General features: G+C 47.6%; 1 protein-coding gene across 1 annotated transcript in view; it reads left to right on the top strand.

Annotated features, from left to right (window-relative positions):
• Positions 1-837: 837 nt before the first annotated feature.
• The window catches only part of Nup210 (nucleoporin 210), a 92,547-nt gene continuing 72,263 nt past the window's right edge, over positions 838-21,121 (top strand). Inside the window, exons 1-3 of the mRNA XM_038320739.1 lie at positions 838-1,018; positions 12,573-12,709; positions 14,925-15,056. Coding sequence (XP_038176667.1) covers positions 852-1,018; positions 12,573-12,709; positions 14,925-15,056 — 436 coding nt within the window. The 5' untranslated portion in view covers positions 838-851. The remainder of the gene's footprint in view (positions 1,019-12,572; positions 12,710-14,924; positions 15,057-21,121) is intronic.

The following is a 21,121-nucleotide window of genomic DNA, read 5'->3' on the forward strand; positions in this document are numbered from 1 at the left end:
GCCCTCCCACACCAATCATTAATCATGAAAATGCCCAATTAACATGTCCACCGGCCTAACTGTTGGGTCATTTTGTCAATTGAGGTATGTCAATCTGACAACAGTTTGTGTCAAGTTGACAAACAAAACCAACTAGCACAGACCAGGGATGGTGGCCCCAGTGAGACGCTATCATCCATTACAGAGGCTTTCCCTTAGAAAAAGGCTTTCCCCAGCCAGCCTGAAATTCAGCCTCAAGTTCTAGTGGCATCAGCCTGTGGTCACTTTTCCTTCAGGTCCCGCTGCTCTATCCAGTTCCCGATGAACGCAGGCTCACCTTGTCGCTGAATTCAGGGTGCTGTGCCCTAACTGACCTTTGGGGTAACTCTCTTGGAAAGTCCCCAGTGTTGCCCCGCTGATGTACTGCTGGTCGCAGGGAACCCTGAGACTTTCTGGAGCCCGTTGGTGTTTCAGCGGGTGGCTTCTCGCTGAAGTGTGCCCTGGGATGACGGCACTCCACGTGGGAACCCATAATGTTCTGGGTCGCCTGTCTTAGTGCGATGTCCTTGTCCACCGCCAGAGGCTCCAGACAAGGCGGTATGAACGAGAACGAGCCGGCTGGAAGGCTGCACCCAGCAACCAGTGACGCGCTCACGGCTGCGGCCTGAGGCCACGCGCAAGCGGCCTGGGGGCTGAAAAAGCGCGCAGGATTCCGCGAGCTCCAGGGGTGCAGCACGAGCGCGCGAACTCGGCCTCCCCGAGTGCCCCGCCTCCACCGCGCTCGCCCCGCCCCCCGCGGCCACCTGCTGCCCAGCGCGCGAGCCGGCGGAGGGCGCGGGAGCGCGCGCCGGGGCGCAAGCGAGGCCGGGAGGATGGCGCGGGACTCGCGGGTGCAGCCGGCGCTCTGGGCGCTGCTGTTGCTACAGGCAGTGGGCCCCGCCGTGGCCGCCAAGCTCAACATTCCCAAAGTGCTGCTGCCCTTCACGCGGGCCACGCGCGTGAACTTCACTCTGGAAGCTTCTGAGGGCTGCTACCGCTGGTGAGGCGCGCGGGCCCCGGCGGGAGGCGGCAGGTGCGCGGGAGGGGGCCTGGGCCGCAGGTGCGCGGCGTGCTCGCTCCAGCCGGCCCCGCGTGACCCCGCGGCGCGCGCGCTCGCCGCTTGCGCATGGCGTCCGGGCCACTCGTGTCTGGGCTGCGCGGGAGGAGGAGGCTCGGATCGCGGGCTGCAGAGGGCAGCGCCGCACGTGGCCTCGGTCCCCTGCTGTCAGGGCCCTGAGGAGCTCCAGTATGAGCAGCCAGGGCTCTGTAGTCTATGGGAGACGGGGAGACTCACCCCTGGCGCCTGACTGGTGTGGGTCTGTGAAGACCTGGGCAAGGCGTGTGCTGGAGACCCACCATACCCGTTGAACCACTTTGGGAAGATCATAAGTCTTGGATGAAAGGACCTGGAGGTCTATTTTTCAGCTCTGAAGTGTGAGGCGAGGGTCTGAGATGCTGGTGGATCAAGATGCTGCTTGATTTCCTGGCCAGGATCTGACCCAGCAGGGTGATGCGATCCAGCCTTTGACTAGGCAGATGAGGAAGGGAGAGCTTCTGGTTGCTGGGTGCAAGCTAAGTAGGGTGTGACCAGGTCGCACCCTTGACACACACCCTAACTCACTAGTGATAATTTGGTAGTGCTCCCCCATCCCTCAGGTTACACTTAGCTGCCAGCCTCCTTTCTGCCTCAAGGATTTGTCTAGGACATGATTCTCAACCTTTGGGTCGCGACTCCTTTGGATCACATATTCGATATTCTCCATATCAGATGTTTACCTTAGGATTCTTAGTAACAGAATTACAGTTGTGAAGTAGCAACAAAATAAGTTTATGGTTGGGGTCACAACAACATGAAAGTATTAAAGGATCGCGGCATACAGAACAAACTGGTCTAGGCTAAGGCTTAACTAGCTTGTGAGTGTGTGTGTGTGTGTGTGTGTGTGTGTGTGTGTGTGTTGGTGTTCTGTATGATGCCCAGAGCTCAGACCCATATTCTTTTACATTTAGTTCTCAAACCTATTTGTTTTAAAAGTCTGCCTCATAAGGGTGGCATTGCACCCCTGTAGTCCCTGCGCTGGGGAGACTGAGGCAGGAGGACCCAGTTTGAGGTCAGTCTGGGTTGTGAGACTGTGTCTCCAAGTGGAGGCAGAGTCATTCCATTGCATTTTGCAGTGAGTGCTTTACCCACGAGGAGGCGCGCTTTATCCCTCCCTGGGGCCTTGTTTTGAGCGGGAAGATCAGCTACTTGGGAGGGCTACACGCTCATTCTCTTGCTGAAGTTGTATGCTTGATGGGCAAGAAAGAGGAAGCTGGCTATTTATAATAGCTGGCTCCAAGTGAATCCCCTCGCATGTATTTGTGTACTGCTCCCTATGAAGTTCTGTAGTTATACTTTTGTTTCTAAAAAACAACCTTTTTATTTCTTTCTTTTCCCACACTGTGCTTTCCTGAGAGTTGCTGGTGGATCTTGGCAGATTTTTATTTACTCAGGAAGACTGGGAAAAGCATTCAAAATCTCAGATGTGTCAGCGGCGCACTAAGTTCCTTCTGGGTAGTTCTAGTGTCTGGTTACTTTGATCCTAAGGCGTGGCTGACTGCTCAGACTAAGTGTCTTCTTTGAAGGTGTTTGGTTGCAGTTTCCCCTTTACTTCACAGGAAGATGGTCTGTCAATCAAGCACAGATCAGAAATGTTATTCGGAGCTTACTGCTTTAGTTCTGAGGATTCTCTTCTGGAGGTTCTGGGAATTGGCAAGCAGATAAGACCTGCAGTTACCTCCACCTGGGCAGACATGGCCCTTTTATCCAGGAGTTCTTCAGGTCTTTGAGATGAAAAGCAGAGAAAAGTTAACCCCTGCCATGCCCCGGGGGTGTTGCTCAGTTTGGGATTCCCTGCTGAGCTCCAAGTTCTCTGAAGTTGCTGCGAGTTTGAGCCTGTAGCTTCAAGGTTACCTTTCTTATTTCCTGATTTGCATCTCTTAACTGGGAGGTCTTCTGGTCCTTATTGCTGTGTTTAAGGGACTGAGAGGGAAGGATAGCAGCTCACTCACGGGGAGTAGTGACAATGGCAAGGGAGCTGAAGCAGAAGGCCCTTCCAGCCCACTGAATGGGATCTGCGCAAGCAGACTTGGCTGATTTACCGGGCTCCTTTGTCTTTCCCATTGAACCTAGTCACCCTTGCTACACAACAAGTATGATTAACTTAGTTATCTTACAATGAAAGTGATCCGCAAAACTATTTTATTGGTTCCTTTAAAAGGTATCATTTATAAATGATACCCACAAAAAAAAAAACTTGGAGAATTGAGACAATTGGTTTATTTTTTTGTTTGTTTGTTTTTTTTTCCAAGACAGGGTTTCTCTGTAGCTTTGGAGCCTGTCCTGGAACTAGCTCTTGTAGACCAGGCTGGTCTCGAACTCACAGAGATCCGCCTGCCTCTGCCTCCCGAGTGCTGGGATTAAAGGCGTGCGCCACCACCGCCGGGCGAGACAATTCAAGAAGGTGGTCTGCAGGGAAGTGGGAGAGGTAAAGCAGGGGAGTGGAGTGAGGATGAGGTAAAGTCTGGGCACTCTCTAGAACTGGAATGTACTTAAGGCAAGGGGAGAGGGAGACAAAGTCTGTGCATGTGTGTATGTGCAAGTCTCACTAAAATAGGACACCCACACACAATTTTTTTTAAGTTTATTTATTTTATGTGTGTGTGTGCCTGGTGCCTGAGGAGGCCAGTATAGGGCACTGAGTCCCCTGGAACTGGAGTTATGGATGATTGTAAGTGATAAGCTGCCATGTGGGTGCTGGGAACCAAACCCAGGTCCTCTGCAAGAGCAACACGTGTTCTTAATTGCTGAGCTATTTCTCTAGCTCCTACATGTATGATAATTGTAAAGACAAAGAAGGGTGGCTGTGCCTTGGTGAACTGGAACACGCGCTAGGGTCTGTCTTATTGTGACAGCCATGCGCTTGAGTGTGCTTCTCTGAGCACTTCTCTCTTAACCTTTGTACTCAAGCCTATTATAAAATATCTGGGGGCTGAAGAGGTGGCTCTTTCAGAGGACCTGGATTTGACTTCTAACATTTGTATGGAGGCTCACCACTGTGTGTATCTCCAGTTCAAGGGGATCAGGTCCCTTCTTCTGGCCATTAGGGTCACTGTACACACACACACTATGTGCATGCACAATACAGGCAAAACACCCATTCCCATAAAATAAATTAGAAAAGATAATTTTAAATGATTGAAAAATTGTGATAAACCCTGTGCTGGCTAGTTTTTATGTCAATTTGACATAAGCTGGAGTCATTTTGGAAGAGAGAACCTCAAGAAAGAAAATATCCTTCCCCAGATTGATCTGTGGGTAAGCCTGTGGTACATTTTCTTAATTGATGTTTGATGTGGGAGGTCTGGTTCACTGTCAGCAGTGGCACCCATGAACTGGTGGTCTCGGGTGCTATAAGAAAGCAAGCTATGAGAGCAAGCCAGTAAGCAGCAAGCATTCCTCCATGGCTTCTGCATCAGTTCCTGCCTTGAGTTTCTGACCTGACTTCCCTCAGTGATGGAGTGTGACCTTAGAATTGTAAGCTGAGACACACCCTTTCCTCCCCAAGTTATCACAGCAGTAGAAACCCCAACTACGATAAACCCCAACTGCTCCTCTTCATAGACAGGCTGGTTCTGAAATTCTTTCATGTTTGTTGAAACCAAACATTCTCTATTTTTGCTAAGTCAGGTCCCTAGGAGTTCAGGGAAAGTCCTCAGGCTGCTGAGAGTGACAGCAGGGAGTTGTGCCTCCTGCCCGTTCCCACACTGCTAGTAGTAAGGATTCTCACACCAGTCAGAGCTATTCTTGGTTAGGCAGTCACTTAACACATAGTGGACAAATAGCGGTGATGTCACTCTGCACTGGACTCTAAGAAGGAGTTGACAATGAAGAAGTGGGTGATGCCCTGATTTCCTGGAATTCAAAGTTGGACTGTGGGAGCATTTGAACATGGCCTGTGGAAGAAGTGGACGGCAGTCTGAGACATGTATTCTGGGTAATGCCTCCCTGGAGTCCAGCTGGGCTCTGCAAAGATTCTCACTGGAGAGAACAGCAAGTGCAGGGCCCCGACCTGGGATTGAGTGGCTTGGAAGAGAAGCATTTGGTGAGGTTAGGATGATAGGAAAACACACGAACGAAGTGAAAGTAATTCAGCAAGGCGATTTCTTCTTTGCAAAAAGGGTCTGCAAGAACCCAAATGAAGCTAGCTAATACATTTACCAAATTAGCTTATCTTATTTCTGGTGTAGGTGCTGCCTGTGTCTCATGTCATTGGTGGGAACTGACTTTACAGTCTGATTGGCTAACTGGCAAAAGGGGGAGGGAAGCTTTTCAGGAATATGGACCCTTGTCTGGCTGAGCACCTTTGATTAAAAAAACAAAACTGGTTCTCACAAGGGTATCAGAAGGTGAGGTTGGTGGCAGGCCCAGGTCACATGAGACCTTGTGGGCTTTGGTTAGGAGACAGGAAAGGGTTACCAGGTCAGGCATTGAGCCTGAGTCTCTGGGGCCTTGCTTTTCTGAAAACCATGTGTATATGGCCCTAAGAGCTGCCTGCGGCCGAGGTTCCTGAGGGGCTGCATTCTGAGAGGTGGCCCTGTGTGCTCACCTTACCAGACCAGTGGGAGTGAGGTTCTGGAAAGTGCCTGTGGACTTGAGCTGACCTGGAGCCCGGGCGGTTTTCTTCCACTTCCCTTGTGGGGTTCCCCTATTTTGCCTGACCCTGAGGTGGCTTCTACGCTGCAGACTCATGAGAGGTGATCTTTGCAGATGTGTGGAGAGTGCCTTGGTTGCACTGGCCCCCAGGTCCACCTTCCCATCCCTCTCTTTTGCCTCTCTCACCATCCCCCCTTGTTTTTTTCCATTATTCTTCTCTGGCCTGACCTTCCTGAGTCTCTGGGTTCCTCTGACCCCTGCCCAGGTCCTGCCCTGTGTTCTGAAAAGGGGAGAGCTCCCTTAAAGGCAGTGGCACCCAGAGAGCTGGGACATTTTCTGTGCTGGGGGGGGGTCTCTTGCAGCCGTGGAGATGACAATGTCACCCTTTTAAAGCTCACTCTCCCTCATTATTTCTTTAGTGGTACTGGACTGGATCCCAGGACCACATACGTTCTAGGGAAACACTGTACCCGCCAAACCACACCCCCAGCGTCTCATACTCCACTCTTAATCCTTAGACTTCCGTAAAGTAAAGGTTTTCTTGAGTCAATATGTTGAGACGTTTCTTAAGATTTGTTTTCTTATATGTGTATGAGTGTTTACCTGTGTGTATGGATGTGCACCCCATGCATGTCTGGTGTCCATGGAGGCCAGAAGAGAGTGATGGATCTCCTGGAACTAAAGCTAAAGGCAGCTGTGAGTCACCAGGTGGGTACTCAGAACTGAACCTGGGTCCTCTGCAAGAGCAGTAAGTGCTCTTAACTGCTGAACTGTCTCTCCGGCCCCTCTTTTGTTTTAAAACAAAAAATATACAATTCACAATTTGCCTCCTGACCATTTGCCCAGCTCAGTGCATGAGGGCACCCTGACCTCCATCCAGAACACTGTCTTGTAAAACTGAAACTCCTTAGCCGTTAAACACTAGCTCCCCACTTCCTCCTGCACCAGCCCCTGCCAACTGCCCTCCCACTTGCTTTTCTTTCTTTTAAACACATTAACCAAAAGTTTTATTTTCCAAGTTACTGTCCCCTTCATAGCCTCCTCTTTTTTAGAAATCTTAAGTGCTTGCCTGCTTCTGAGCACTTCTGTGGGAAGCACTGGCCCCCAGGAAAAGAACATTTTCCGGAAAGTACAATAGTGACTATTTACCCTGATGTGTAGGGTTTCCTTTACATTACCTTTTCAGTAAAAGAGAATTAATTTAAAAAGAAAAGGAGGGGAAGGAAGGGAATGGGAGACGGCTCAGCAGTTAAATGTACTTGGTTTCAATTCTAAGCACCCACCATGAGGCTCACAGTTCTGGGGGATCTCATGCTCTTTTCTGGCACACATATGGTGCACAGACATGCAAGCAGCCAAGATACTCATACACTTAAAATAAATAACAAAAAGATACAAGTAGTGCTTGAATATTTATGATTGTACCGAGTCTGGTGATGGGGAAGGCCCCATGGTAGGTGTATCAGGTCTCCATTACTATGAGAAAACGACGAAGATCAGCAACTTAAAGGAGAAAAGCTTTGTTTTAGTGCACATTTCAGAGAGATCAGTCTAAATGGTTTGGGCCTGTGCTGAGGCAGGAGATCATGGTGGGAGTGGGTCGTGGGCCAAGGTCAGGTGCTTTCCTCATGGTGGCCATGAAGTAAAAAGGGGGATGAGAGGAAGGCGTCAGGGTCCCAGTATCTCCTCCATTGATTTGCCTTCAATGTCCTGACTTCCATAGGACTAGGAATAACTTCTTTAGGGTTCTTCTATCTCTCAGTGACTAGATGTCCAGGACAAGACTTTTTGGGAACCATAACCATAACTAAACCGTAGTGGCAGAGAAGGTTCATGAGAAGGTGCTGGTGTCCAGGCAGCTGCTCTTGTTGGCTAAAAACGGCAGGAACAGAAAGAGATTCCCAGTGTTACAGTGTTCCTACCGATGCCCAGCAGGAGCCAGGATAGTAGAGTTCATTTGTCTTCTAACCCTTTAAATATTCCTCATTCAATCCTACAGCTATTTTTTTTTTAAAGCCCCTAAACCTGCTCTGCACGAGTGATACCCACTGCTGCTGAGGGGCCTGAGACCTGGAGCCTCCCATCAGTGGGTGGCAGGGCTGTGAAGTCGTCTAGGGTTCCTCAGATAGTGCCTGGCTCGCTCAGCCTCCTTCATCAACTTTGAAAAAGAAACATCAATTAACTTTAAGAAACAATGTTGAGGGTGCATTTAGGGGTGGGGCCGATTAGGTGGTGACTGATGCCATCTTCTGCAGGGTCTGGGAGCTCAACCCTCTTTGCAGGTGGCACCAGGTAGGGCGGGAAATTCTAAACTCTGTGTTTGGATGCTATGATGCTATACCCAGTGCAAAGGAGCAGGGTTGTATCATACCTTCCTGACCGAGCTGTGTTGAAACCATTGTTTACTAGGGATATGATGACATCGTGTGGAGGTTTCCTCATGTGTCACCTGGGATTCTAATAGGACTGTTGGGGACACAGCTGTGCACATCACACTTTACTGTTTGACACAGAACAGAATAACTGTATAATAATGAACATTACCATGGTGATGTTTACTAGAGTACTTTGTCTGGAGGAATCATTGCCGCAAACCTTGAAGAGCTCAGCCTGGAGGATTCACCTCCTCGGCCTTGTGATGCTGCATGGAACAGGAGAAGCAAACCAAAATGGTTGCAGTACAACAGAGGGGTGTAGTTTTGGTTCCTGAAGGAGTCTCTTAAGCAGGATTTGTTTCAAGTTTCTGTATCGGGTTTGGGAATGAATACATGGTCACCAGGATCTGCTCTTTGGTCCTTAGGTCTTGGCTGTGATATCCTTTGGCCCTCTCAGGGTATCAAGATGCATTGCAGCCCACTGTATGGGCATAAGGCACAGCACCTGTTCCGATTGGACCCACCCTAGGCATGTGTGACAGTCAAAACCCCTCTTTGTGGACAGAGTGCACAAGGTTTTTGTTGGCCAGGCCCCCGTAGTGTATCTGTTGGTATCCACAGGCCGGAGTGCTCTGGGATCCTCCTGAACTGAGGGAGGAAGAGGTCTCCATCTCTTCTGGCTTCTATTACAAACCCATAGACAGAGGAGTGGCTTGAAATAATGAGAATGTATTTCCCTTAGTGCTTAGTGAAGTCACAGATGGTGCCTAAGTGACTGTGTTATGAAGCCATTTCCCAGTTGCAAACTGCCAGCTTCTTGTTGTATCCTTGGGTGGAAGGAGGGAACCAGGCAACTCCAAGAGGCCTCTTTAAATGGCACTGAGCCCTCTCTGGAGACTGTTCCCACAGCCTAATCACTCCTCAGTTCTGTCATCTTGGGAGCTAAGATTTCAGTGTGAGAACTTGAGGGACCCATTGACATCATCCTAGGAAGGTCTACACAGGAGAGTTAGGTGCTGTTATAGAAAAGGGTAAATGGAGGTCAAGGGCATTCCCTGAATGTGTGACTGTCTTTCCTGCACCTGTGTACTATTGGCAGCAAGAGGGTACCTTCGGACCTAGTCTTGCAGGGCAGCTCTTGTCATCTGGGGACTTTGGAAGGAACAAGGCAGGAGACTGTGAGGAGGTGGCATGGCTGTATGACAGTCACTGAACCTGGTTTCCACTTCTGTGAGCCTGTCACCTGACCTGCTTGCAGAGTGCAACTTTTGAGCCAGTTCTGAACACACTTGGAAAGCCATGCAGACCCCAAGACTTTCTGGTCCACTCCACACACTTGCTAAAATTTACTTTGTACCTAAAAACTTTGGTGTAAACAAAGCTCCTCCCTTGAGCCTTCTGTGAACCCTTGAGGCAGACCTTAGTGCTTCCCCAGACAGGGAAGTGCAGCAGCAGACAGTCCCTTACTCGGTTCAGGAGTCCCACACAACTGCCCACATAGAGAAACAGTCTAGGAAAAGGAAAATCACAGACCCCAACACAAACCCCTCACCACAGTGTGAGTTTTTAAATCCAGGGAAATGACAGGGATAGCTCAGCATGAGCAAGAGGGTGAATCCCAGGAACATGAGCTTGCTTGATGCAAAAGTAAACTCAGTATAATGCTAATAGAAAAAGGAAGGAAACCATGTGGCTGCCTCAGTTGGTAACACTGATTGGCACTGGTGGCAGACCTGCCTTTCTTCCAAGAGCATGAAATCTCTCAGCCACACCTCGTTCTACCAGCCATCCTACTGGAAGTTAGAGGCTTCCCCTCCCTGGTTCATGCTCACCCAAGCCCCAAGTCCTCCTTCCTAAGACTCTGTTTCTCCCTCTGTTCTGTTTTTTCCTGTTTGCCTCCCTCTGAAGCATGAGCTCCACAAAGGCAGAGATTAGTGTCTGTGCTAAACTCCTCTCAGATTTCACAGATAATCCAGCAGATTCTCACATGGTGTTGATCTTTAATGTCCCTCTGGGGCCTGTGGGCTTCAGGCGTGGGAGTCAGCAGAACCTTGAGAAAGCAGGGCTTAGAGAAAGGAAGTTACCATTAGGAATGTGTCCCTGCAGGGTTACTGGGACTCCAGCCAGCCTGTCTCCCCTTGTGAGCAGCTTCCTGGGTCTCCACACACCCAAACCAAAAGAACCAACTAACTGTGGACTAGAACTTCTGAAACCTCAGACCTAAGTAAGCATCACCTTAGATGCTGAAATTTTGAGAGATATTTTGTCATTCTTTTGAAAAGCTGACTACTCCACATGGATTCAGTGAATGACATTAGAGACTCCAGGAGGACCAGAGGCAGTGGGGAAGGAGAGGAGGATCCTCAAGGAGGAGTTTCCTTTGCCTCAACCTCAAAGGTGGGCAAGATGAGCTGGTAACAAGGGCATGCGATGTGCTGGGACAGCATTCACAAAGGGACAGAGATGGGAAAGTTAAAGGAGAGAGAGAGAGAGAGAGAGAGAGAGAGAGAGAGAGAGAGAGAGAGAGAGAGAGAGAGAGAGAGGCTTCTAAGCTGAGGTCAGACCAGATGGTTCAGACTTCTGTTAGTCATGTGGCCTGGGGCAGTAACCCCTGATTGGGCCCAAACCGCATTCCTGTAGGTCTGAGGATGTCTGCGGTTGCTTTTGGGGGAGGTCTGAAGGAGGCGGAACACCGGGGCCAAGGTTCAGGGAAACACACTGACCTGCAATTCCTTCTTTCCCTTATGGCTAAAGGTCCTCTAAATATCATAGTGAGGTGGTCTCTACTGTCTGTGTCCTGTTCCCAGCTCCGAGCCAGCTTCTTGTCTCATCCCCCTCCAAGAATCAATGGGCAGATAGCTAGAGTGCAAACCAGAGAGAGGTACTTTATCATCAGTTCTGAATCAATAGCCTTCAACATGGTAAAACAACTTAAAGCCTAGTACCACACAGGATTTGAAAGAAACAGGTATTATCTTAGTCAATATTCTGTTGCTTTTTTATGTAGCTTAGGTTGCCCTCAAACTTGTTATGTAACTGAAGGCCTTGAATTACAGATGATCCTGAGTTGTTGGGATTACAGACAAGCGCCATCATGGCTGACTTCTAGTTGTGACAGACTCTAGCATCCCTGTATTGTGTTGGAGACTGAGCTGGGCAAAACTGAGGATTGACTGTTGGCACTCTGTTCCGTGTCTGTCCTGCCCTGGGACCTTGGTCACTTTGTACAGATTACTGTCAGAGTGCAGCATTCCTGTCTGCTCTCCCCCTCAGGAACATGTGGACTGGTCTCCCTGCCATCACCCTGCCATCTCTGTGACATTCATCCCAAGGATTCCCTGGGACCTGTAGTAACAGTGAATACCCACTTAGCATCCCCAGTGCCACATTTGGTAGACTCTGACATTTGTGCTCAGTTTACTGTGATGTGGGACTGTTGCTGTCCTGTATTAAGGAGCTGGGGCAGTGACACCTGATGGCTTCCCTACCGTGTTTCAGGCTGTCCTGACTTACCTGCTGATGTGCTCATCTGCCTTTCTCCCCGCCCCCCCCCCCCCATGTGATTGTGATGCCAACTCCAAGTGCAGAGGGACCCCGCGATTATTGTCATTGCACTTAGTGGTCTCCAGGCCCTGAAGAAGCCATATTGTAACAAAGGATAATATCAGGGTGTGGATGTTCTGAGTCCAGCCTGGATCAGCAGAGAGACCAGTATTTTTCCTCAAGAGTAAGCACCTTTCCTGTTGATGGGGAATTATGTGAATAACTCAAAGGCTGAAAATATTACATGGAAAATTCCAGAAGTAAACCACTCAACTGATAAGTTTTAGATAGCTTTCATAGCCAGGTGTACATGCCTTTAATTCTAGCAGTTGGGAGGCAGAGGCAAGTGGATCTCTGTTGAGTTTGAAGCCAGCCTGATCTACAGAGTGATTTGCAGGACAGCTAGGGCTATACAGAGAAACCCTGTCTCGAAACAACAACAACAGCAACAACAAAATAACTTTCATTACAGTCTTATTATAACTTGTATTTTATTATGTTACCACTCTTATTCTCTTTCTGGGCCCCTAATGTATAAACTAAAAGTCACTATAAGTGTGTGTGTGTGTGTGTGTGTGTGTGTGTGTGTGTGTGTGTGTGTGTGTAGGGTCGGAGCCGCAGTACTAACTGTGGTTTCACTGGGGTCTTGGGCTTTCCCCCTGAGGCCTCATACCTCTCTGTGTATCTCAGTTAGAGACTGTTGGATACCAAGGCTATGTCCAGGTGCCCAGTGTCTGGTTTGATTTTTCCCAGTGGGGGCTATGTGCAGTGACTCTGCTCAGGCTGGGGAGGTCTAACAGTAGAAGGTCTTGGCTTGGCTACTTTCCTTCTCCGTTTTCCTTTTAGGCTGATATATGAGGTTCCTTGCTTCTACTGCTCTTTCTGGGCCTGGCTGTGTCTTGTAGTATGGCTCCAGGAAGTGACCTTTCCTCTTTTCGTTGCAGGTCATCCACCCGGCCAGAGGTAGCCAGCATAGAGCCACTGAGCCCCAATGAACAGCAGTGCTCCCAGAAGGCAGTGGTGCAGGCCCGCTTGACCCAGCCAGCCCGCCTGACCAGCATCATCTTCGCAGAGGACATCAGTAAGGGTTTCATGTGCCGTGGGAGATCCTTGACGGGGATGTCAAACAGGGAAACACCTCCTTGAGACCTCTACCTGGAGCCTAGGAAGCACCGTTCTGGTCCTTCCTCCTGAATTTGCAGCATTTCACCTTGTGGAGATTGACTTTTAAAACCCATAAATTATAATTTATTACCCCAGGTGCTATTAACTGGTGTCAAATCAAAATGAAGAAAATTGACCTAGTAGGGAACCATGAATTTTCTTTCCCCATATTTGATTTATCATCAAGGAGTACAGCTCTCCTCAATATCTGTGGTGGATTGGTTCTAGGATCCCCTGCGATGCTATACTCCCGGGGCCAGTCCCTCTTGTGTTCCGGTGCAGTGCTGGCTTAGAACCATCTCCTGTGTTCTGAAACCCAATTCACACCAGGAACCAAGCATTAACCTAGCCATCCATACAGGAAGACTCTAGCTTTCTCATTGTCACCTTGTGAACCCACATTTAAAGCTGTGAGGAAAAAAATCCTCCAGGAAAGTGAAGTTGTGTTCAGGCTGTAACCACGAAGGGAAGTGGCAATCATATTGCCTGACTCTGTACTCTGCCAGTTCACCAAGATCAGGACTCACGCTGGTGCTTGCTCCTTATAGTTGTTCCTTTTGTGTGGTGGTGGTAGGGGGCATGTGGCAAAGCACACTTTGACATAGGGGACATCTTTATGGAGTCAGTTCTTTCCTTTTTCCTTCACATGAGCTCTGGGGATTGAACTCGTCTCTAGGTCTGTGTAGTCATTTCACTGGTCTCCTTGTTTTACTGCATCAGCATTCCATAAGTCTGTCTACTGCATTACAAGGTGGATACGTGGATACAAGCACAGATTTTTTTTTTTTTTTTACAATAACAACATTACCTGGAGAACTCTCTAGTATGAAGACAACCGTGTACAAAACTAGTTATTCTGACCATTCTCCAGGCACCAGATAGAAACACTTGCTCGTCTGTATTAGCCCATGTATCAAGAACCTTAAAAATTCTTATATTGTATTGCTGAGGCAGAAGGATTGTTTGGGTGTAGTAGTTCAGAACCAGACTGAACCAACCTCAAAAGAAAACTATGAGTTGGATAGAGGTCAGAGCCATTTGTACCACATCCTGCTTTTCCTGAGGCCACGAGTTCAGTTCCCAGCACCCATATCAGATGGCCCCCAATCACCTGGAACTCCAGCTCCAGGGGGATCTGAAGCCTTTGATGTCCATGAGCACCACAGGCACATACCCATGCACAATTACACACCCTACACACAATTAAAATACAATTTAAAAAACCAATAACTTTGATATGCTGTGACCCAACAAATATGGGAATCTATGCTAGGTAGGAAATAAGCTAAATAGCCCAAGTTGTTCTGCACATAAAACTAGTGTTCCTGGCTAGGCTGTGGTGGCGCACACCTTTAATCCCAGCACTTGGAAGGCAGAGCCACGCAGATCTCTGTGAGTTCAAGGCCAGCCTGGTCTACAGAGCAAGTTCCAGGACAGCTAGGGCTGTTAAACAGAGAAACCCTGTCTTGAAAAACCAAACTAGTGTTCATTATGCTAAACTGAGTCTGAACACTAAATGTTTAGCACAATGAAACACGTGAGATAGCAGGCTGGGCACAAGCCTTTAATCCCAGCCCTTGGGAAGCAGAGAGAGGTGAATCTCTGTGAGTTCAAAGCCAACCTGGTCTACTGACCTACGTAGGGAGTTCCAGGACAGCCAGGGCTACAGTAAGACCTTGTTTCAAAAATGAAAACTAAAAGCTTGGGTGGGGGGGAGGGGATAGTATTCAACATTTAAAATGTAGGGTTGGAGAGATGACTCAGCAATTAAGAACATGTATTGTCCTTGCAGAGAACCTAAGTTCAGTTCCCAGCGCCCAATTTCTTGTCTCACAACTGCTTGTAACTCCAGCTCCAAGAGCCCAACACCCTCTTCTGGCCTCCATTGTCAACTGCACGAATGTGCACTAGTTCTGGGGCATTTACACAGAACATATCCACTCACACAAATCAAATAAAATAATTCCGTAGCAGGGGCTGAACATGTAGCTCAGTGATCCAGCACTTCCTTAGCACCTCCTTAGTGGTGTATTGACTTGTTGGTTACTGTAGTCACCACCATGGAGGTGGCCCTGGAGGTGGGACAGTGGCTGGACACCATTCTCAGTTCTGACTCCTCTCTGTCCCTGTAGCCACAGGCCAGGTGCTGCGCTGCGACGCCATCGTTGATCTCATCCATGGCATTCAGATCGTCTCTACTACCCGTGAGCTCTATCTTGAAGACTCTCCACTGGAGCTGAAGATCCAGGCTCTGGACTCAGAAGGTGACTGCACCGGCTGCCCTTGGCAGGCTCCTGCCTTGGCCGCAGCCTCCGTTACTGTGTCCTCTCATGACTGGCTACTGCTCCAGCCAGGAAGGGGGAGCCACTGCCAAGGGAGAAGTAGAGCGAGTAGAAGCTATCTCTTAGGTAGCTTACATTCCCCTCCTCGTGTTCAGAGGCCTGGCCTGTGTGTGTGCAGGTGTTCGCTGACTCTGGGAGCAGGCTTGGTGCCCATACAGAGGTAGGTACCTCTGTCTCAGGAGCTGTCTGCTGGGTGGAAGTGGGAAAGCTGTCCACAGAGGTGATGGCCACAGTGGGCAGTAGGAATCCTTTTTTTTCCTTCTCAGTTTCCATGCTGTTTTTGATTTTCTAAGCACTCCAGACCTCCAAACACATGTATAGATGAGGGTAGCTGTGGTCTGCTAGCTCAGTGTATTGGGTGTTACTTCTCGGCTAGTTCTGGGGTGGGATTCTAGTGTGTGGCCTTGCCTCGTGGTAGCAGACTGTCTGGGTTAGAGGTTGACCTCTTGGAAGGAAAAGAAGAAGAGTGTGTCATTCAGCTTGTCATAATGGTGGACAAAGTACCTGGGACAGACAAGAACAGGAAATTTTTGATGCATGATTTTAGCAGTTCCAGTTCATGTGTTTTGGCCCATGGCATACTTTAATCATGAAAGATCACTTACTTTATGGCAACTGGAAGCAAAGGGAAGGAAGAAAGAGTGGGGTCCTGATAATCCCCTTAAAGCCCGTGCCCCTGATGACCTAACTTCTCCCCCACTTGGCCACAGTTGTTTAAAACTTCTCCCAGGGCTGGAGAGATGGCTCAGTGATTAAGAACACTGGCAGCTCTTCCAGAGGTCCTGAGTTCAGTTCCCAGCAACCACATGGTGCCTCACACCCATCAGAATGAGATCTGATGCCCTCTTCTGGCAAGCAGGAATATATGCAGATAGAGTAAGTACCATGTAAATAAATACATCTTTAAACATTATTTAAAAAAGAAAGTCTATCACCTCTGACTAGTGCAGCTAACAGTGACCACGGATGTTACCTAGGCCTTCAGTACACGGGTCGTTGCCTTCAGAACTTCGGGTAGTGTGGATACTTCCTGTGAATAAGCAAGGTATATGCATGAAATGAGTGGCCCACGTGGGAAAATCTGGGATCTAAAACGTATTTGGTCTTAAGCTTCTTGAAGCACGGAAGAGACAATGCAAATACTCCCAGATCTGAAAACTAAAGAACCAGAATTGCAGAGCTGGGGCGGAGACCCTGGGGACAGCTGAGGTGGGTCTGCAGGGTACAGGTTAAAACTCTCGAGGAAGACACGATGATGAGGTGAGTAGTGAGGATTGTGGTCTTACCAGACATGGCTGTACATTGGGGTGAGGGTGGGGCAGGTGTGTAGTTGCCTTGTAGCTAAGTCAGAATATGAGCTGTGACCTGACTCCAGGGGTCCTGCTTTGGATCGGAAGTTGGCCATCTTGTTCTGTGATGGGCAGCATAGTGAATGGGACCAAGTTTTTCTGGGCATATGCCTTTGTCACATCTTTTCACCTGGGACCTTGTTGCTCCAGGGTAGCCAAAGATATGCAGCAGTGAGTGGATGGGTCCTGATAAAACTTTACTTTATAAAAGCAGGCAGGGAGCTGGATAGTGGTGAAGCATGCCTTAAATACCAGTACTAATGAGGCAGGGGTAGATGAATCTTTGTGAGTTCAAGGACAGCCAGGGCTACACCAGAGAAACTGTGTCTCAAAAGACAAACAAGCAAGCAAGGAAACAAACAAACTGGGGCCATACTTGTTCCACGGGTTTTAGTTTGCTGTCCACTGCTGTTTCTACCTGAAGTTATAAGATTATTCCTATGAGATTTTCATGTATTAAATGACCTTGTTCTAATTTCTTTTAAAGATTTGCTTATTTTATGTTTATGAGTGTTTTCACATATGTGTGTGCACCACATATCTGAAGTACCCACAGAGCCCAGAGAGGACTTCTGATCACCTGGAACTAGGGTTACAGTTGTGAGCTTCCATGTGGGTGCTGGGAACCAAACTCTGTCCTCTGCAAGAACAGCAAGTGCTCTTAACCAGGGAGCCATCTCTCTAAACTGAATTCACATTTTTAAAAAGTGGGTTCTGGTTTAATTCACAAAATTGTACTATCATCACCATTTGACTGTTTAATTTTAGAACTTTTCATCAGTGTAGAAAGAAACCCAAAACCTGTAAACACTTAACTGCCAGCTGCCCAGCCCCTGGCACAGTCCTCCCTCCCTTGTCAGGTTTCTGTCTGTATTGCTTGCTCTGGACTTTTCCTAGTGCAGTCACATGGCACAGCCACACAGCCTTCTGACCTATCTTCTCTCACTCCCACTAAGCCTGGTGCCTTCAATCCATGGCTTAGTACCAGGTGACAGAAGTCTGTTCTTTTTACTGTCAAAACAGCGTTCCACTGTGTGGACAAACTGTTGTTTCTCTAGCCATTAGCTGATGGAATTTCGGGTTTCCACTTTGCCACTGTGAACTTCTGTGTAAACATATGTTTTAGGTTCTCTTGAGTAAACCCAGATGAGTGGGGCTAGAGAGATAGCTCAGCGGTTAAGAACACTGGCTTCTCTTGCAGAGGACCCAGGTTAGAGTCCCAGCACCCACATAGTGGCTCACAACCATCTGTAACTTCAATTCCAGGGGATCTGGCACCACTTTCTAGCCTCCTATTGATACAAGGGCTGCATTTATACATATAAATAAATCTTTAAGAAGCAGCTGAGTGATATGCTTTCTGATTGGCTTTCCTCAGCCAGACATGCTTCGACCTTTGTCGTCTATTTTGGTCTAGATGTCTTCTGTGAGTGACCTTGACCTTGACCCTTGTAAGCTTTGTGGACTTCACTGCCTAAGAAGGGTTGTGTCTTCTCTAGATCCCTGGTGTTACTCAACACTAGCTCTGCAACTTATCAGATGTGTGAGAGCCTGTGGATGCCAGCCCTTGTGCCAGGCTGCAAGCAATTTTTTTTTTCGAGACAGGGTTTCTCTGCAGCTTTTTAGAGCCTGTCCTGGAGCTAGCTCTTGTAGACCAGGCTGGTCTCAAACTCACAGAAATCCGCCTGCCTCTGTCTCTGGAGGGCTGGGATTAAAGGAGTGCGCCGCCACCACCACCGCCCGGCGGCTGCAAGCAATTTTGTAATGCCCATTGCATAGACAAGGAAGCTGTGGTAACTTAGCCAGGTCACATGGCCCATAGGTGGCAGAGTATGCTGCTGTTGTGCTGATTCCCTCATGCTGCAGCACTTTTCCTGGCTATTGGCAGCTCTCTGCACACTGCATAGACCATCTGCCTGCTGTGGTCTGAATGTGATTTGCCTGCCTGAAACTCAAGTTAATGTTCTGTCCTTAGAGTATGAGAGCTCGGGAGTGGTGGTCCCTTTAAGAACTGATTCGGTCCTAAGAGGGACCAATGCAGTTCTTGCTGGATCTGCCTAGTTAGCTTTGTTTTGTTACCTAGGCAAATCTGCCATATGCCTGCCTAACCTTCTTTATTTTCACCACATTGAAGCAACATGTTTGTTATGAAACAGAGTCTTATGTAGTCCCAGTTGACCTCGAATTCACTATGTAGCTGAGGATGACCTTGAATTTCAGATCCCCTTGCTTTTGCATCTAGAGTGATGGAATTATGCTGTGAGACAATGATCTTATATCCTTTAATGATTTGTCAGTTGTATTGTTTTAATATAATTTAATTTAATAAAATGTTGATTGGCCAGTAGCCAGGCAGGAAATATACGTGGGATGATGAGAACAGGAGAATTTTGGGAAGAGGAAAGGTCATTCTGCAATCATGACCCAGATGCAGAGGAAGCAAGATGAGAACACCTCACTGATAAAGGTACCAAGGCACATGGCTAACACAGACAAGAATTGTGGGCTAATGTAAGATATAAGAGTTAATAAGAAGCCTGAGCTACTAGGCCAACCAGTTTATAATTAATGTAGACCTCTGTGTGTTTCTTTGGGACTAAATGGCTGCAGAACCAGAGGGGACAGAAACCTCTGTCAACAGAATTATAGGCATGTTCTACTGCAGCTAGTTTCCTGTAATGCTGGGATTCAAACCAAGGGCTTCATGCATGCTAGTGCAGGTACTGTATCCATGAGCCACGTCCCTGATCCCTCATGAGGCATCTTGACATGAGGTCTTCACTGGATGTGACAACCAATTTTGCATATCCATTCTCTTGAATCATGAGCTAAAGCAAACTGGTTTCCTTTATACATTACCTGTGTTAGCATTCTACTCTGACTAAATACCTGAAGAATTAACTTAGAACAAAGAAAGGTTCTTTGGCTCATTGTTAAATACTTTTAGTCCATGGTTCTTTGACCCTATTGCTTTCCAGTATCCCCTGCAATGGCATACCCCCACTGTCAATGGTGCTACAGGCTGGTGACCAAGCCTTTGGGGGGGGGGGGGGCGGGATTTCAGGATCCAAACTGTATTGCTCTGTCATAGATGTGTTCTATTTTAGAAATTGAAACTGGACTGTCACAGGATCCCTTACACATTCTCCTCTTGCAGCCCTTTTTTTTTTTTTTTTTGCCTGAGCAATTTTCATGTGGTCTCAAGTAGGACTGGAGAGATGGTTCAGAGGTTCAGAGCACTGGCTACTGTTCCAGAGGGTCTGAGTTCAATTCCCAGCAACCATGTGACTGCTCACAACCATCTGTAATGAGATCTGGTGCCCTCTTCTGGTGTGCAGGCATACATGCAGGCAGAACATTATATACATAATAAATACGTCTTAAAAAAAAAACCCTCAAAGTAAGCATTAAGTCAATTTTTTACTCATAATAAATCATGCATTTATTTTGAAACAATGCTCTTGTGTTTGTATACTTTTATCATTTATCAAATTGAAAGCAAATTTGCAGACTAACAAGATGGGTGTACTTGCTCGCTTTTACATAAAGAAATAAATCCCATCTGGGTATTTGGTTCTGTAGGACACAGAGTGACAGAGTGTCTACTATGCCTTTCAGAGCTGATGGATGGTTTGGTCTTTTGAGTTCTGAGTGCTGAAAATGCTGCTTTGCATAAATAGTGCAAGATGGGAGAAATGCTTTTAGGACCATTTCAGAAATCCCAAGCCAAAATTCACATACCAATTTTCTGTACAGCTTTAGTTGGCAACTCAAATAGCAATATTTCGAAGTGAGAGAGGGATTGAGACAGGGCAAGCTGGCCTCAAACTTGCTGTAGCTGAGGATGTCTTGTACCCCTGTTCTTCCTGCCTCTACTGCATAAGTGCTGGGATTACAGGCATGTCCCACTGGGCTAGCCTCATGAAGCAATTTTTAAAATCAAAATTATAACATGATATAATCCCAAAGATAAACAAATTTAATACATATTGAGGAATGTCAGGAAAATATGGAAAAAAATTCTTGTTTTTCTTAAACAATTATGATATTTTATTTATTTATTTATTTGTACTTTGGTGTTTTGCCTACATGTATGTCTGTGTGAAGGTGTGGGATCCCCTGGACAGGAGGTACAGATAGTTGTAAGCTGCCATGTGGGTACTGGGCATTGACCCTGGTCCTCTGGAAGAGCAGCCAGTTTCTTAACCACTGAGCTGTCTCTTTAGACCAATTATGATATTTTTTAAGAACAGAAAACTTTGTACATATATTAAAACATTGCATTTATAACACATGGTGGTTTTAAATCTGAGCACAATGGAATGCCCCATGCAAAGTACTCATGTTAGCCAGATGTGGTTGCCCATGCCTTTAATCCTATCCCTGGGAAAGCAGAGGCAGGTGAGTTCTTCTGTGAGTTCAACACTTGCCTGGTCAACACAGTGGGACCCTGTTTCAGTAAAAACAAAAGCAGAACAAAATGCCTACCAAAGTGCACATGTTGCATGTTCAGAACCAAGGTTGCTGTAAAGTTATGTGGTACAACATTACACATTGGAGTTTTGATTATTTTCTGGTCACTGCCCCTATGTAGAAATGTTTTTTGTGGACCCCACATTTAGTCATGGAAACAAGCTA

This window comes from Arvicola amphibius, chromosome 2 (genome assembly GCF_903992535.2).
Source record: "Arvicola amphibius chromosome 2, mArvAmp1.2, whole genome shotgun sequence".
NCBI classification, from domain to species: Eukaryota; Metazoa; Chordata; class Mammalia; order Rodentia; family Cricetidae; genus Arvicola; species Arvicola amphibius.